General features: G+C 37.6%; 1 protein-coding gene across 1 annotated transcript; it reads left to right on the top strand.

Moving 5' to 3' along the window:
- Window positions 1-4,807: 4,807 nt before the first annotated feature.
- Window positions 4,808-16,863, top strand: LOC144971282 (glutathione S-transferase kappa 1-like). The gene is made up of 8 exons (XM_078911894.1): window positions 4,808-5,014; window positions 9,309-9,390; window positions 11,727-11,827; window positions 12,267-12,395; window positions 13,765-13,800; window positions 14,122-14,238; window positions 14,626-14,719; window positions 16,332-16,863. Exons 1-7 carry the CDS (start codon window positions 4,946-4,948, stop codon window positions 14,674-14,676), a joined length of 585 nt encoding a protein of 194 aa, XP_078768020.1. The 5' UTR covers window positions 4,808-4,945; the 3' UTR covers window positions 14,677-14,719; window positions 16,332-16,863.
- The last annotated feature ends 223 nt before the right edge of the window (window positions 16,864-17,086 follow it).

The raw sequence follows: 17,086 nt of genomic DNA, 5'->3' as shown, positions 1-17,086 counted from the left end.
TTCTTTCCATTGTATTGATAAATGTTCCTGTCAATTTCCAATTTTATTTTGTTAAGTCTTAAGTAAAGGCGATAACATTCCTAAGGTCAGTCATTATCTTTTCTTTTGGCATTGGGTTAGGGCAAGGGTAGGTTGAATTTCGATAGGTTAGTGTGATACATTATTTTTCCTGTGAACAAAGTGGCATTTTTGCTTTCAAAACACCACAGTTCAGATAGGTTGATTTTTTTTTAGTGCGCCCCAAAAGACGACTCCCCTGGCCCTGATAGTTTGCTCACTCTTACTCTTAGAATCTAGTTTGCTCACTCTTACTCTTACTTAATACGGATTAACATGTTCTCTATTTGAATCAGTTCCCCTTTGTCACTTTGTCTTACTTTTTATTTGGTGCTTTAGGCTTTTTAATTGTAATTCTATAACTTTTTTACCATCCCATTTTCTTCCTTTCTATTGGTGCTGATATGTTCTGAATGAATGTGTTACAGTTACGATCGCTGTAAATTGTAAAAGCCTTAAAAGACAATGTAACTAGTAGTGCGGGGTGGTCCTTGGCAAGCTTAAGGACCACGGTCCTACGGTCTCTGGGAAATGAAAACCGCAAGGACCGGTCCTAGGACCGGCGGTCCTTTTCGACATTGAACATTCCTGAGAGACCGTTTTGACCTTTGGGACCATGGGATCGTTCATTCTTGAACCGTTAAAGACCGCTACACGATGAAAACCGTGGTCTACAGAGTAAAACACACGGAGTAGTCACACTCATTTCAAATTGTAACCTAATTAGAGAAGAGGGGTGATGCCTTCTTTATTTGATCACAGTACTTCATTGTTACTTCGATAATTTAGCGTGAATAAAATTTGAAATTTATCCCCATTAACGGGGATAAGGGAATCACCCAAGGGGTTGATCGAGTTGTTCGTGGCGTTTATACACACACGCAACTCCTACCCCCCCCCCCCCCCCACACACACACACACATGAGAGGGCAGCGAGCATTGAAGAGTAAGAGAGAGACGTGAAGTTATAATAAGAGGGGTGGATGCGGTAATAAGTAATAAGTAATAAGTGGGGTCGATGGTGACTTTTCGCCAGATCTAACAAACCCAGCTACCCATTCACTGCTGAGTAGACAGGGATTCAGAAAAAAACTCGACTGCACCGGATCGATCTCTGGCCCTTTGCGTATAAAGAGAGTGCTCTATCAACTGAGCTATCGGGGTCCCCAAATATTCTATTGGACCTTTTAAAAATACAGACGTTATAACTGGTTTTTTTGGAAGGAAGAAACTAATGAAACTCATATTATTTGATTAGTTAAAACACCAAACGAAATTTTAATATTATTGTATTATTTTAAATGACAACAATGCGATAGAAAGGAGTGGCGACAAGAGATGGACAAAAGAAAACAAAAAATCAGACTAGCAACTTGCTAGGTTTGAGACACACACACACACACACACACACACACACACATCTTTAGTAGTCACATACATTTCAAACAATAACCCATTAGAGAAGAGGGGTCATGCCTTCATCATAGATCATTGTCATTGCGATCATTATGGTGTAGTAAATTTTGAAATTTACCCCGTATAATGGAATCGTCCAAGGCGTGCGCCTCCTGTTCCCCCCATCTCACACACGAAAGGGCGGTTTGCGGAGTGGAGGGAGGTGGTCGTCTGCCTCTATGGCCTATGGTCGTCTGTGTCGTTTAGTGTATGGCAAAGGGGGTGGGTGCGATTAATTAAGTGGGATGGGTGGTGATTGGTGGAAGATAGGCAAAGGACCGAGGCAACGAATCGCTGGGGAAGTAGTATGGCGCCAGACCGTTGAAAGGTGATAAGAAGTGAGGACCGCCGGCGGTCTTCCTCTTTGGGACCGGACCACGGTTCACAGCTAAAAGACCGTGGGACCGGTCCTCGGTCCGGTCCTCAGCGCGGCACTAGTAACTAGTAGCTTGATGATTCATGAATTCATGGGAATTCCCTGTCCTCTCTGTTTGAGCATTTACTTTTGCATCAACATCGCGCCTGTAACCCATCAGCTACTGGAGGCTTGTCGACTAATCAGATAAATAAGAGTTCAAGAGACAATTATACTTACACTTACACGTATTCCTTCTGACTATTCTTACTCTTACTCATTTTTAAATCTCTATGCCTATGGTCTAATTTATGGTCCCCAAAACAATACATGTCACCTGTAGACCCCTTACAGTTTGGTTTTCATTTGATTCTTAATCATAGTCATTGTGCCATGTAGTCATGTAGATATATATTATATCGACATCACATGAAATTAAAGGCCATATAAATATAACTTACGACCAAATCATCAACACACATATTTTGACCACAATCTTTAAATCTTTATCGACTTTGGGGTTATATTGTGATTATAATAACTGATCATTTCTTTAATTTGAATTTGTGAAACTGTTCTCTTGGCGAAATAAGCAGGTTATCATTAACATTGTCATTGAGGTAAAATTTTAAAGAAGATTATGACAGATAAAAAGAGTGTCAGGCATTTGATTGTTTGGTCTCACTTTTTTTTCAGATCTCAAAAATTAAACTGTTCAGCTTCGTTCAGTTTCAAGTATGATGATTTTCAACAGTGCATTTTGATTACGAAATGTAAGCTTGTACATAATCATCACTCTGATGAGAGAACCTATTGGATCATGGAACCACAGGATATGGACTCCAGTGGGGAACGGACCTGGAACTATGGGAGGTGAACAAAAGAGTGAACTGAACCCTAGGCTATGAGAGGTGGACTCAACCGAGGAGTGATCGTGTACCAAATGAAGGTGTGAAATTACATAGGTATATCCGCTCAATGACACGAAAACAACATTCAGGGCTGATAGCAACATCTACAAGTCAGTTCCGAAAGATTGTTGACAGGCTTCTAGTGAGGAATGAGGACCTTGAAATGAAAGTAAATATCAGCAAGACTGCGTGGTTATTAAGAAACAGAGTCAATGCAACCGATGTCGTGTGAATTATACATAAATAGGGAATAGCGTCAATCTGAATCTGTTGACGTTTTCAAATTGGATTCTTGATGGACGGAAGATCGGAAGAAATCAAATTATAAATTGCACAAGCAATGCAAGCTTGGAGAAATTGACATAGTAACAAAACAGTGCCAATTATGTTGTATGACTGAAAGAGAAAATGTGTGTGTTTGCGAAGAATGAAAACAATTCCAACACCGTACATAATACTCCCAAAGGGTCTCCCGAATGCTTAGATACCTCTCAACAACAACAACAAAAATGTTACTAGGATTTCGGGGTATTCTCTATCCGATTCTCTATTTGTTCTACTTAATTACCTTTATTTATCCCATAGGGGAAATTTGTCACAATGGTCTATTTCTAGGGAAGACTAGAACAACCCAGGCACCTGCAGTGCAGCGCCGCAAATCGAGCTAAAGCGAGATGACTTGCTTAAGGCCACACAGCGCAGCGTTGGGTGATCGTACTTGTTTTTTTTTTTTGCCATCCACGTTTATGAGTAATTCTCACTAAACTGTATTAACGAGACTATAAAAGTTTAAGGTTAAACATAGTTTTGTGTGACGGTCCTTTATATTTCCGGATGGCAATGTTGAGAGCTTCTTAGCCAAGCGCACACTATCCATAAACGTTCAAGGTTACACATCGTTTTGTGTGTTGGTTCGTTATACTTCCGGATGGCAATGTTGTGAACTTCTTAGCCAAGCACAATATTATCTATATTGATAGATATATTATACCATTTAGACATTAAGATTTAGGTCATCTATTATTATGAGATGTTGCAAATAGAAGGAAGGAAATGACGTCACATAGCCCTTTGTTTATAACTAGCCGTTTTTTTCTGATTAACTCTCACTAATTTCTATCAATCAGACTAGAAACGTTCAAGGTTACACATCGTCTTGTGCGTCAATTCGGCTGCTGGATTATATGAGTATTTAACCTTTTTCGCTGAACGCACGACATTACGTGTCGCGAGTTTGTCGCACAGTATCTGTAATTGTATACCCTTTGCTGTTTAAGTCATCTACGTCACTTAGGTCTTAGAGGGAGCGTATGTATGTGTGTGTGATAGAAAGAAAGAAATCAATAGAGAGAGAGAGAAGAGAGAAGAAGAGAGAGAGAGAGGAGAGAGAGAGAGAGAGAGAGAGAGGAGAGAGAGAGGAGAGAGAGGAGAGAGATGGTCTTGCAGTTAATGGTTTGTGTGTTTGCAAAGACGAACAATTGTAGAATTTTTGCCAACGCCCCCCCCCCCCCCCCCCCGACGACAAGAAAACAACATCTTTTTTCCAAAAATTTTTTTACCCTGCTTGGGATGCCAAATTCTTTGCTGACCATCCCCACCCCAAATTCGGGTGTCGAATTATCCTGTGACAAAATACACCCAAAACTCGGGTGTCGAATTATCCTGAGACAAAATACACCCGAAACTCGGGTGTCGAATTATCCTGTGACAAAATACACCCGAAACTCGAGTGTCGAATTATTCTGTGACAAAATACACCCGAAACTCGGGTGTCGAATTATTCTGTGACAAAATACACCCGAAACTCGGGTGTCGAATTATTCTGTGACAAAATACACCCGAAACTCGGGTGTCGAATTATCCTGTGACAAAATACACCCGAAACTCGGGTGTCGAATTATCCTGTGACAAAATACACCCGAAACTCGGGTGTCGAATGACGCTCCATAATAATAATAATAATAATAATATGCGAATTCAATTTAATCCAGTTTATGGGTCTGAAGGTCAAAGGCCAGCCACGGCCAAAGGTTGCAAACAAAATGAAATATGACTTGTTGTTAGTTGTTAGGACGAATCCTCTTCTTGCTGAAATACGAAGTTTGCACTTTGGTGATTAAAAAAAAAAAAACGCTTCAAACAACTCATTATAATCTTGTGTTACAGGATGGCAGGGAAAAAGTCAATAGAGCTGTTTTATGATGTCGTGTCTCCATATTCATGGTTTGCCTTCGAGGTCCGACTCGTTTTATTTATTAATTATTCAAATTCATCATATCCATGACTTGATCCTTCCCCTACTTCCCTTCTTTTAACTTTACCCTGTACTTGTACACTCTGACTTGAGCTTTCAACCGTATAAGAAGGAACGAAATTGAGGAACTTCCATATTATACAGGCGCCACTCATGAAAGATCCGCGATTACACATCAAATGGCATAGGTTATTATATATTCAGAAAAGTGAGTGGAGCAGGCACTTATGTTGGTAACAACAAGATATGAAGTGAGTAGAAAAGTGCCAGAAGACAATAGAGAATAAAAATTTTTTTCGCGGCGGTGGTGGGGTTTGAACCTGCGACCTTATTGGTACGACAACTCCGCCTGGCAGGTGAGAGCGTGGCTCTACCGTGTGAGCTATCCACGAACACAAAAATATTCGTTTCAAACCCAAAGTCATTTCTAGATCCCTCTCTCACCCACTTCTTGAGATCGCCGATTCGTTCACCACCATCGCGAAGTAATTTTGACCAGCAGTTAAGCTTAAGAGCCAATATTCTCATCACAAACATATAACATAGAAACGATTGAGACATTGAGTATGCTCCGGTGTATGGGGTGAATTTTTAATTCAGAAAAGTGAGTGGAGCAGGCACTTATGTTAGTAACAACAAGATATGAAGTGAGTAGAAAAGTGCCAGAAGACAATAGAGAATAAAATGAGAGAGGGATCTAGAAATGACTTTGGGTTTGAAACGAATATTTTTGTGTTCGTGGATAGCTCACACGGTAGAGCCACGCTCTCACCTGCCAGGCGGAGTTGTCGTACCAATAAGGTCGCAGGTTCAAACCCCACCACCGCCGCGAAAAATTTTTTTATTCTCTATTGTCTTCTGGCACTTTTCTACTCACTTCATATCTTGTAGGTTATTATATAGCAATATAGTCTAAGGCTGCCTCTATTCTCACCCCCGGGATGAGAATAGAAAAGCGATCGAGCTCTCACCTCCGGGATGAGAATAGAGGTAGTTGCCCCTTCTCGCTATTCTCACCCCTGTTAACCAACAGGTAGGGAGGGTAGCCTAGCATAGCCGTCGTCCCTTCTCGCTATTCTCATCCCTGTGTAGGGTCAGCTTAACACCCCCCCCCCCCCCTTCCTCACTACTCTCACCTGATCATCATCATCTCTCTCGTGACTAGTTTTAGTGGTACTGGACGTAAGGAGGGTGAACATGCAGCCCCGCCCCTTCTCGCTATTCTCATCCCTATTAACCAACAGGTAGGGAGGGTGCCCCGTCCCTTCTCGCTATTCTCATCCCTATTAACCAACAGGTAGGGAGGGTAGCCTGGCCTAGCCCCCGTCCCTTCTCGCTATTCTCATCCCCTTGTAGGGTCAGCTTAGCACCCCCCCCCCCCCCCCCCCACCCCCCTTCCTCGCCACTCTCACCTGAACATCAAATCTCTCGTGGTACTGGACGTAAGGAGGGTGAACTTATATGTAGTGCATTTAAAATGTAGACTGGCTGGCTTGAGATATGGGAATCATTGTTGGAAGTCTGTCTACGGGATTCTCTCTCTCTCTCTCTCTCTCTCTCTCTCTCTCTCTCTCTCTCTCTCTCTCTCTCTCTCTCTCTCTCTCTCTCTCTCTCTCTCTCTCTCTCTCTCTCTCTCTCTTTAAGTGAACTGGATTTGCCCAATTTCTCAGAATTGGACTTTTCCTTTTATGGGCATATTATTATTTTGTGTTGACTTAGCTGTCTCAATTTCTCCCTACGTTAGGTATTTTAACTTGTTTATATTTTCTCGCTCTCTCCCTCCCCCCTACCCCAAACTTTATTTCTCTACATCTTTTATATTGTTTGTATTTCCTTTCTCTCGTCCACTCAATATTTCATATCTCTCTCGCCCTCTCCCCATATCCCCTCTTTCTCTATTTTAATTTGTTGGTATTTTCTTCTTCTCTTTCTCCTCCACATTCTATTTCGTCTTCCCCCCCCCCCCTCTCTCTCTCTCTCTCTTTCTTTCTCTCCCCTGTCTCAATGTATATCTGGCTGTTTGTTAGGTAATAGTAATACGGGATGAGAATAGCGAGAAGGGGTGGCGGCTAGGCTAGGCTACCTACCCTCCCTACGTGTTGGTTAACAGGGGTGAGAATAACGAGAAGTGGCGAGGACCTCTACTCTCATCCCGGGGGTGAGAGCTCGATCGATTTTTTATTCTCATCCCGGGGGTGAGAATAGTCACTCCGATAGTCTAATACCTGGATGTTTATCACAAACACAGTACAATATCAATATTTAATGCATTCTATTCATCAATGGATTCAAACTTGAAATAATCGGGAGTCGTGTTTATATATTCACTATTTTAATGTGTAATATTTTTTACAGTTAGCTCTATTGACTGACATTCAACAAAGGTTTATTTTTAGGAATTTTGATGTACTCCTGTCACCACTTAGACAGATTATCAGCCTTTCTTCTCACAATGATAATAATTATGGCTCTAGTTCTCAGAACGCTCAGGAAAATAAACTTGAACTCTATCTCTCCGAATGGTTGGCTAGCCCCCAATAGCTGATGGGTTACGGACGAATCATCAAGCTAATGTTTTTTAGCCATATTGTTGACAAAGACAGATTTCATCAAAAAGTTGTGCTATCGCGAATAGTTCATGGTGCGTTCACTTTTGCACTTCGCGCTGCACTATCAAAGAGAGAACAGAAGTAAACCTAAATAACAAAGCCAAAGTCTCAAGACAGGAACAGAGGTTGAAAGACAGGATAGCAAAAACTCAAGATAGAAGTCTAACAGAACGTTGGGAATAAAAGACAGAGCGCCCAAGCACTGGCAAAAGAAAAACCCCAAAATATGCACACATTCTGTGAAATAGAGATTTAGTTTATTTTCCCGAGCATTCAGAGAAATAGTCACTTCGTTTTTTTAAAGCCCAAAGTAAGCTCCCAACCTCCTTTCCCCCCCCCCCCCCCATAAACATACAAGAGGATGGGGGGTATTAACATTCGCAACATGATCTAAAAAAAAAACTCTCCTTATATTATAAGGCAAGTTTTTTGTTTTTTTAAAGTGGTGTTGACAGGATTCAACCCGCACTGTTGACTGTGATATTCTTATTCTTTTTTAGAAACTTACCTAATCCAACCATTTGCACTGATGGACCAGTAAAAATGAAAGCAAATTTCATGGACATATAGCAAAAGCAATAAGGAATATTTTCAAATTGCAACACTTCTTTTTATGTAATGTGCTTTTCTGTCCATTTACTAAAATTAAAAAATAGTGCAAATTTGACATTGAAAATTCTTTTTGAACTCCTATCACATTAATTTGTAATTTATAATTATCATTGGGGTCCCGATAGCTCAGTTGGTAGAGCACTCACTTCTCACGCAAAGGGGCTGAGATCGATCCAGGATGCAGTCGAGATTTTTTCTGACCACCCTGTCCACCCATCAGTGATTGGTAAATGGGTCTGTTAGATCTGGTAGAAAGTACTTCATGATATATTAGCGTCCTATCCAAAGGATAACAAACAATTGCTTTTGTCCATTTCACGCTTTAGAACCTTGGATAATATCCGGCTCCATGGGCCTCATGGCTCTGAAAGACTAGTATAATTATCATACAACTTAAACTGTACATAAAACATAAAAGAGTCTTTGAAATATGTACATAGGGGTTTTAATAAGACATATGAAAGAATAAAATACCTTTCTTATTCAAAACTTGTAGACTAGTATCAGGATCGAGGTTTGAATCTCTTTTTACTGAACCCCAGTGTTACAAAGGGAGTTGACTGCTCAATTGATAATATTCAAAGAGAATGTTGTTTAATACATCTTCTGTAACACAAGTTATTAGAGCATGGGAAGTAACTGAGATGCCATGCTGCTATGTAGACTCTCCCTCTGTTATGTTGATTGGACGATTCTATTTTACCATCAGGGTAGAGTCTGTGGTAAATTGAACAGTAAGAGTGTAAAATTCATTGATTCATTCTTACAAATGCATAATCCTCTTCCCCGTCTCATAGTCTTACCCTCTCAACCTTTGAAATAATGACAAGAGATGTATACACTTATTGTCACCACCAAGACCCTTTAACGTTGTGATTCCCCTGATATAACAAATAGTATTATTTTTAGCCATTATTGCCGGAGTACTGGCGATGTTGACTGTCATGATTATCAGTCCTTATCAATAGATAGGTGAAAACATGTGATTGATTGATTTTTATTGTTAGCAATTTGCAACAGTTTGGTCACATCCACTCTTTTCTTAAATGACACAGGTGATGGCACGGTACCACCACAGATGGAACATCAGTCTTAAATTGAGACCATTTTTCCTGGGTGGGATAATGCAGGCTTCTGGTAAGTATCACTCTCTCTCTCTCTCTCTCTCTCTCTCTCTCTCTCTCTCTCTCTCTCTCTCTCTCTCTCTCTCTCTCTCTCTCTCTCTCTCTCTCTTTTTTTTTTTTTTTTTTTCTCTCTCTCTCTTTTTCTCTCTCTCTTTCTCTCTCTTTCTCTCTCTCTCTCTTTCTCTCTCTCTCTCTCTCTCTTTCTCTCTCTCTCTCTCTCTCTTTCTCTCTCTCTCTTTTTTTTTTTTTTTTTCTCTCTCTCTTTTTTCTCTCTCTTTCTCTCTCTCTCTCTCTCTCTCTCTTTATCTCTCTCTCTTTCTCTCTCTCTCTCTCTCTCTCTCTCTCTCTCTCTCTCTCTCTCTCTCTCTCTCGTATTTCTTTCATTCTCCTTTCTTACCTTTAAAAAGGGCGTTTTGGCTTTAAATTTTTTTTTTAAAAAGCCAAAACTGTTTTGTTTTTTTCAAAACAAACTATTCGATTTGGAAAATTATTTCTAGATCATTTAACTTTTGTAAAAGAATTTGAAATGTTAACATGTTATTGTACTCATATACCATGCTGGAATTAGAGTTATTTATGTCATTTTTTTTTTAAATAACAAAAATCAAAACTATTGCTATTTTCCAAGTTTTTGTCTTTAACTTGTTGATGGATTTGTGACACAATTTCACATGATTTCGAAATCTTAAGAGGTTGCCTTTGCTATGACCACAGATTACTATGCCTTGGTCTGTAGTGTAGGGAAAAAATGTTCTTGAATTTATTTAATGAATTACTTTAAAACCGTTTTTGTGTTATGTGGTCCTTGAGATTTTCTTATTATTATTTGTAGGGTTTGAGTCCCCTATAAGGAAAATGTTTCTGAATGGACACGTTCCTATTTTAAAAATTACTTTGAAATGTGTGTGCAGTGTTTTAGGTTGTTGATTTGCTCATAAAACAAAATTATTCCTTTATTGTTCTTATGCTATTAGGAGAAAAGAAGCCTCTATAATTATAATATGTACAGATGACTATTTTTCTAAACAGGCACAGTAGCATGACGATTAAAGATTAGACCTTGGGTGGGGTTCCTGACCTCCCATAGTGGGCAGGGGGTCTCTTACTGTGTCTTCTATCCCCCTGTTTTCCAGCATGCTTTCTGTCTTCGTCTTGGAATGAGATAACTGGGTTTTGTACTGGCCCTGAGCGGATATCCTGGCTGGGAAAGAAACAGTCAAATGTATGAGTTGTGGGAGATGATCTTTTTTTCTATTATAAATCCTCTCTCTGTTATGAACTGTAATTGTTTTACACACACACACATATATATATATTTATATATATATATATATGATTGTAAACATTTGAGTTTGTACATCTTACTGGGGATACGTGCTTGTGTCAGTATGAGACATTTATGTGATCTCAAACTAAGTACACTGATGGTAGTATACTCTTGGAATCTACACCTGTTTCCTATTTGAACCAATTTTCCTTTGTCTTACTTTTTCTTGGGTGCTTAATTGTAATTCTAGAACTTTTAACAATCCCATTTCCTTCCTTTTTACTGTCGCTGATATGACCTAAATGTATTGCAAGTGCCGTAAGACCCTTAAAAACAAACTTAAACAAAGATTAGACCCCACCTTACCTTACTGTGACTTGGGACTGTGTTCTAGGTGCTTCCAAAGTAGATAATGCAGTGATTCGTACAAAAGCTCCAATTTATGAAATTGGGCTAAATTGCTTTCTTTGTAGAAATTATATTGCTCAGATCAGAGTTTTTGTGGTTCAATAACCACAAACACACATTTGTTTTTATGCCCAATAGTCGATTCCTGTTCAGTTTTTCTTCTGATAATGGGAACATTTAGGTAAAATTGACTTGATAGCACTTCCCTTTTAAAATAGTATAAAATTTAAGTTTTTATTGCAAACCATCAGGTTTCAGTTAGTGAAAGACACTAGACGCACATCCAATCTGTTCGTGTCGAAATTTTGACACTCCATTGCAATGATTATTATAATCTTATATTATATACCTTTTAAAAGGGAAGTATTTGAACTATCAGAAAATGCATTTGATTTAACAAATTCCTTCGTCATAGAGAGATTGAATGACCAATCTCAGATTCCAATCACTTTAAAGCCACACCAATCAATGTCATTGTCATCAATTAAAATCAGGAGGCCACTCATGTTTGACAAGTGCATTAAACAAGTTCAACATACTTTCTTTTGAATATGTCAAACCATTCTGCAAAACAATCAGGTGCTGTTGGTATTTAAAGTCAGAGGCAATATTCTCTCCCTTTTTTTGTTGTTGTCCAGATCTGTATATATTTATTAAATGTTATATTCCTTCAGGAAATAGACCCCCAGCAATGGTTCCCAACAAAGGATTATACGCCATGGTTGACGTAGAACGTTGTGCTCGGTACTTTGACGTTCCTCTTGTGGTACCAAAGGCATGTTTCTCAATTACTCAAATTCACGATTCACAAACTATGAGACATATGTTCTGATATTCAATCTTTAGAGATGTAGCTTGATTGTGCTCTAATCTAACATAAGAAACTACCATTTTTCACTCAGAAACGGTCACACAATTTTACTCGGATTTTATTAAAATAGCTCAACTATTACTGCTCTCTTGTTGAAAAGATTTAGATGTCAGTTATAGACAATTAACTGTGCTATAATGACCCCCAAATATGGTTTGGGGGAAATTCAGATCTTTAGGGCGATGCTGTTGGCGCTTAAAACAATTTTCTTTTTTGAGATAGGATCTTTGTTTTCTGATCGAATTGTTTAAACAGTTAAGATTTTATAGCTCTATTCTGATTGTACTAAGTATTGCTTTTAAATTCTTTTAAAAGACTATTTTATCTTCGTTTTCTTACCCAGAATCCAGCAGAATTGATGTTTGAGAAGGGATCCCTTAAAGCACAACGATTCCTCACCGCAGTGGACCTGAAATGTCCTGAGAAAGTAGAGGCTGTGTCAAGAGAGTTTTGGATGCGAGGGTGGTCTAGGGTAATTTGACAAAGTTTAATTTTTGTTATTGATAGGAGATGATATGGTCTCATCTATGTCTTGATATGTATTTTGTTATTGCATTAGTTTATAGAAGGAGTAATTTAAAGAGCTGTTCCAGCCAAAGGTTTTTTTTCTAATTTGTATTATTTATATAAAAAGCTTGATCGAGGAATACCAGCTACAGGCATATACTTACCGGTCTGATATCAGGATACAATTATGGGCTTATTTTTCATATTATTTCAAAGGACAATATTTGGTTTGCGAGTATTTCCATTACAACAGTGAGCCTTTAACACTTTGGGTAATCAGTATTGCAATTCAGTACATGTCAACAGATACGAAGAAAAACAAAATCTAACTGGAAGATTGTAAGAAAATGAAATGAAATAACTCTTTTTTTTTCAAATAAATGTCAAGTTTTTAAATTCACAGATAAAAACAGATTTTTTTTTTAATGGCAAATTTTAAAAAGAATCAAATATGCAAAATAGCAATGCAATATCATTGAACAATACAGTTGTCCCAATATCGACAGTCGAGTGGTGTCCAAGGGATTGGATGCTCTCTAGTTGTTCCAAAGTTTGGTCATGAACTTGTGCTTACTTTTGTTCATTATTTTTTTAGACAACATGTAGTCATTAGAAGGCACTTTGCAGGATGGAATTTCATTTGCCATGGTCTTCTAACTAAGATGGGATTCAAGATCCTTCTACGAGATGGTTAAATCTTTTTGTCTTCCATAATTCACAGAATAGAATGCTGTCGCCAGCGAATAGTTTTAATTTGGCTTGTGAAGACAGTTTCTTCCTGATGTCATTAATGGATATTAGGTAGCAAAATAGACCCTTTAGTACTCCCAAGTTTGACTTTGCTTAGTTCACTGTAATCTTGTGCCGAATGAACCAATTGCTGAACCACTTCATGAGATATGCTTATCTGCTTGTTTGTGTTCATGGTAATATATGTGAACTTGGTCATGGATACCATATTATTTCTGGTTTTTAATTAAGCGAAGTTGGGGTACTCTGTCAAATGCTTTGCTGAGGTTAAGAACTTACTTTCTGTTATCATACAATTGACAGGGACTCAAATGCGGATATAAGTTTTGTTGTTCAAAATGAAAAGGTTTTCCTGAAACCATGTTGGTAGTTAACAGATATCCACACATTGTTGTTCTAAGTGTTGAATGTCCTGATAGTAAATTATGTGGTCTAGGACTTGACATCTGATGGATGTTAGTGTATACAGTATTTAATTTGGGTCACAATTTTATGCTTTTTAACAATTTTACGAGTTTTTGTTTTATTTTCCTTTGTTTCACAATCAGTTACATATTGCTTTCATTTTGTTTATAAAATTGTAGGATGAAGATCTATCAGAGGATTCAAGTCTTGCTGAGGTGAGCTGTTTATTGGTTTTTAATTTAATGTTGTGATAGTCGATTTTGATAAAGTGGGGTTATCTTCATTCCCCCTATAGGTCTGCTGAAAAAATCGAAATATATGCATTATTTTCTTTTTTTGTGTATACTTTTTTGTATATTTTAAAAAAGAAATCAAACCGGAATTGATCATGCTGGTGACCAATGAATTAGTTTTTTATAACCTTTCAGAGTTATGCACTGAGGATTTCAGAGATTAGCAAAATAGCAATTACTATCCAGTGCTCTGTGCTTGATTTAAAAAAAAAAATTCCATTAACTTCATTAAACCTTTACCAGGCTGCCACCAAAGCAGGATTAAGCCAACAAGAGATTCAAGAATATCTAGGTCGTTTGAAAGATCAGGATGTCAAGGACAGACTTAAAAAGAATACAGACGAAGCGATGGAACTCGGGGTAAGATTTGTCATCACAGAATATTTACTCTTAATAAGTGCCTTGTACAGCTTACTTTGGATAGGACCTAAATATCTAAAGGTTATTTTTTAAATATTGAAAAATAAAAACTGTCATTTGTTTTATTATCACTAAAATAACCACCATTTTGAATCTTATTAATGTATTTTACTCTTTATTTTTAGTTTTGTTTTGTGTAATTCAATCCAATCTTTTAGTTCATTTTATCAATTATTTTACAGTTTCAAAAATTGCAATGAATTAACCTAACAAATAGTCAAATAGTTGTTTCACGTCTTTTACTCCTTTTTTCCTCATTATCCTACCAGGACATTTTAATTACTTTTTTTATCCAACAATTTATTTTGATTTTCTTTCATTCGCCAGGCTTTTGGCTCTCCAATGATAGTGGCTAATATAAATGGGAAGAAAGAGTAGGTGTTTGGCAGTGACCGCTTCCCAATTTTTGCACAAATGATTGGTAAGCTTTGATGTTGATCTTGGGTTGTAACTTAATTTAATCACTTTATAAGACGTATGAGCGGTGCTGACTCGAGGTCACAAGGTCTTCCCCCTCTAGTACACTGCCTAAACCGTTTTATATTATTTATTCTGATGTCAAAAATTATGTTCCTCAAATCCAAAAGTACACATTTGGAAATTCTTTCACAGCAAATGATTATTCTTTTAATAATTGAATTAATCGATTAAACTTTCAAGTGAATCTCCGACATAAATGAGGGTATCAGATGAAAGGTCCCAGCATGACAAATACAATTTTGTTTTTGTCTTTAAATCTGAGCTATGAAAGAATACTTCGTTCCTGTCTAGAACTACCCATTGCAATGTGATTTTAACAGTGTTAATGTATTTTGACTTGATGTGACGTACCCAACTTCTGCCTAATGGGACCCTATTTGATAGCTAACCATTGTTATTGAACTTCTTGCAACTAAAAGAATAGCATTCTCTATTGGTTTGAGCATTGGTTCATGTTCAAATCTAAAAGCAGGCAGTTGACTTTCACTTCAGTAGAAATAATTTCAATCACGATAACTTTGAAGTATTTGCAAAGTCAATAAATATAATATTACACATGAACTAGACAATGATGTTCAGCAAGACAAATCATGGACTGAATGTTAATTGGTTCTATCTCCACTTTGTGAATTTTTTGAGACCTTCTATATATCATAGTCAGATTTTTTTTTTAAAGTTTTGTTTCCCAACGGTTTGATCTTTATCTTGCCTGTTGCTCCAGGATATCTGCCCACAGCACATTTCTTTGCTGCATAGTGCTGGGCCCCTGTTCTCCATTAGAGAGATGCAATAAAAGAGAAGATAGGTGTCAAACTCTACAATTCAATGCAAATCCATAGCATTGGTAATGCTATCAGCAACACCCAAAGAGTGGGTCCTAATCTTAATCTTAATAGCAATCCAACACCTCGATGTATGGTGGGTGCTGATAACATTAGAATATTAAGAGAGAGATTAGGGTAATCCCTTTGAATCACATTATGGATGATGTTCCAAGTACAAACCGATTGAAATCCTGGTGGCTTTTGTTCTTATCTTCCCCAACTTCATACGGGGATTGTAATGACCATCTGGAGATTTACTCGGAATAGCAGTTCCTCTGAGCTTGAAAAGAAGCTTCTTGGATTCTATACCAGAAAGAGGAGACACTAGATGTCTACCAACAGTCTAAAGTCTGGTTTCATGACAGCCGTTTGTACGAGTAGGACCTGATAACATTATCCTCTTGCACTCCTTGTGGATAGAAGTGGAAGGGACAGAGCATCTGGTGGAATATTGCATCATGACATTGACAATGGTTTTGGAATGGTTTTTGAGAGTCGAAAAGAATTTGTGAATTGGATGGGTAGTTGAAATATTGTAGTTTAAACCATTAGAAGCATCAAAGATCTCTTTTTTAAAAGAATAATCTGTTTGAGATTGTGTTTTAGAAATTATTAATGTTGTAAGTAATAAGAGAATTAAGGTTGTTTTCATGCTTCCATGTGTTTTAGAAATTATTAATGTTGTAAGTAATAAGAGAATTAAGGTTGTTTTCATGCTTCCATTTACAGGAGAAAAATGGGAAGGCCCTAACCCTGCTGTCTCAAGCAAGCTTTGAAGCTGTGATTTTTCGTGATATGTGTTGCAGTGTAAGAGAATATTAGTAATTGCTTTAACGCGATTTGCAAGATGATAATAATAATAATGTTGTTTCAACTTGGTATTTGCAGACTGGACCTGTCTAATACTCTTCTGCCTGGAGTTTAAGTGATGTATTAATTTTTTAACTGGTTTTGTTATTGGCTGAAGAAGGGTTTTGAGCCTGAAATGTTCCGTGTATGGTATTGTGTTCTTTTTGAAGCTATTAAATTCATCTTATTAACATATGACTCGTGGCTAAAGATGAATAAAAATGTGCCATAATGAAGAAGAGGAAAACTCCACTTTCTGTCATAAATTTGTCCTTTTTCTATGTCTTTACCAGTTATTAGTAGTTTTTGTATTATTTTTTTTGCTCATGTTATGAATGTAGACTGAGACATTTCCATGGTTTCATAAAGATGACTACTCTTTGTAATAAAAAATCTAAATATGTATAACATTTTTTTTTCTCTCATCCTTCCTTTCTTTATTTTAATTTTGTGTGTGTGTGTGTGTGGGGGGGGGGGGGGGGGGGGGGGGGGGGGGGGGGGGTAAAATCATATGCAGCACACAGCGATTAGTGAGAGTGAGATATTATTACTATGATTGTTATATTGCTCATCATTTAAAAGCATACAGAATAAACTATTTAAAATGCTCATTAATTTCCAAATAAAGTTATTTA

The sequence above is a fragment of the Berghia stephanieae genome, chromosome 4 (genome assembly GCF_034508935.2).
Source record: "Berghia stephanieae isolate SIO BIC M18660-M18661 chromosome 4, UCSD_Bste_1.3, whole genome shotgun sequence".
Lineage (NCBI taxonomy): Eukaryota > Metazoa > Mollusca > Gastropoda > Nudibranchia > Aeolidiidae > Berghia > Berghia stephanieae.
The sequence above is the reverse complement of the archived record's forward strand: the minus strand, read 5'-3'. Positions and strand labels throughout refer to the sequence as shown.

What these genes read in the sequence shown, in the direction of transcription:
- LOC144971282 (XM_078911894.1), top strand. Translation starts at nt 4,946, where the DNA reads ATGGCAGGGAAAAAGTCAATAGAGCTGTTTTATGATGTCGTGTCTCCA. An exon ending in TGGGATAATGCAGGCTTCTG is followed by an intron (nt 9,391 to 11,726) that starts GTAAGTATCACT and finishes ATATTCCTTCAG; the next exon opens with GAAATAGACCCCCAGCAATG. An exon ending in GGATGCGAGGGTGGTCTAGG is followed by an intron (nt 12,396 to 13,764) that starts GTAATTTGACAA and finishes ATAAAATTGTAG; the next exon opens with GATGAAGATCTATCAGAGGA.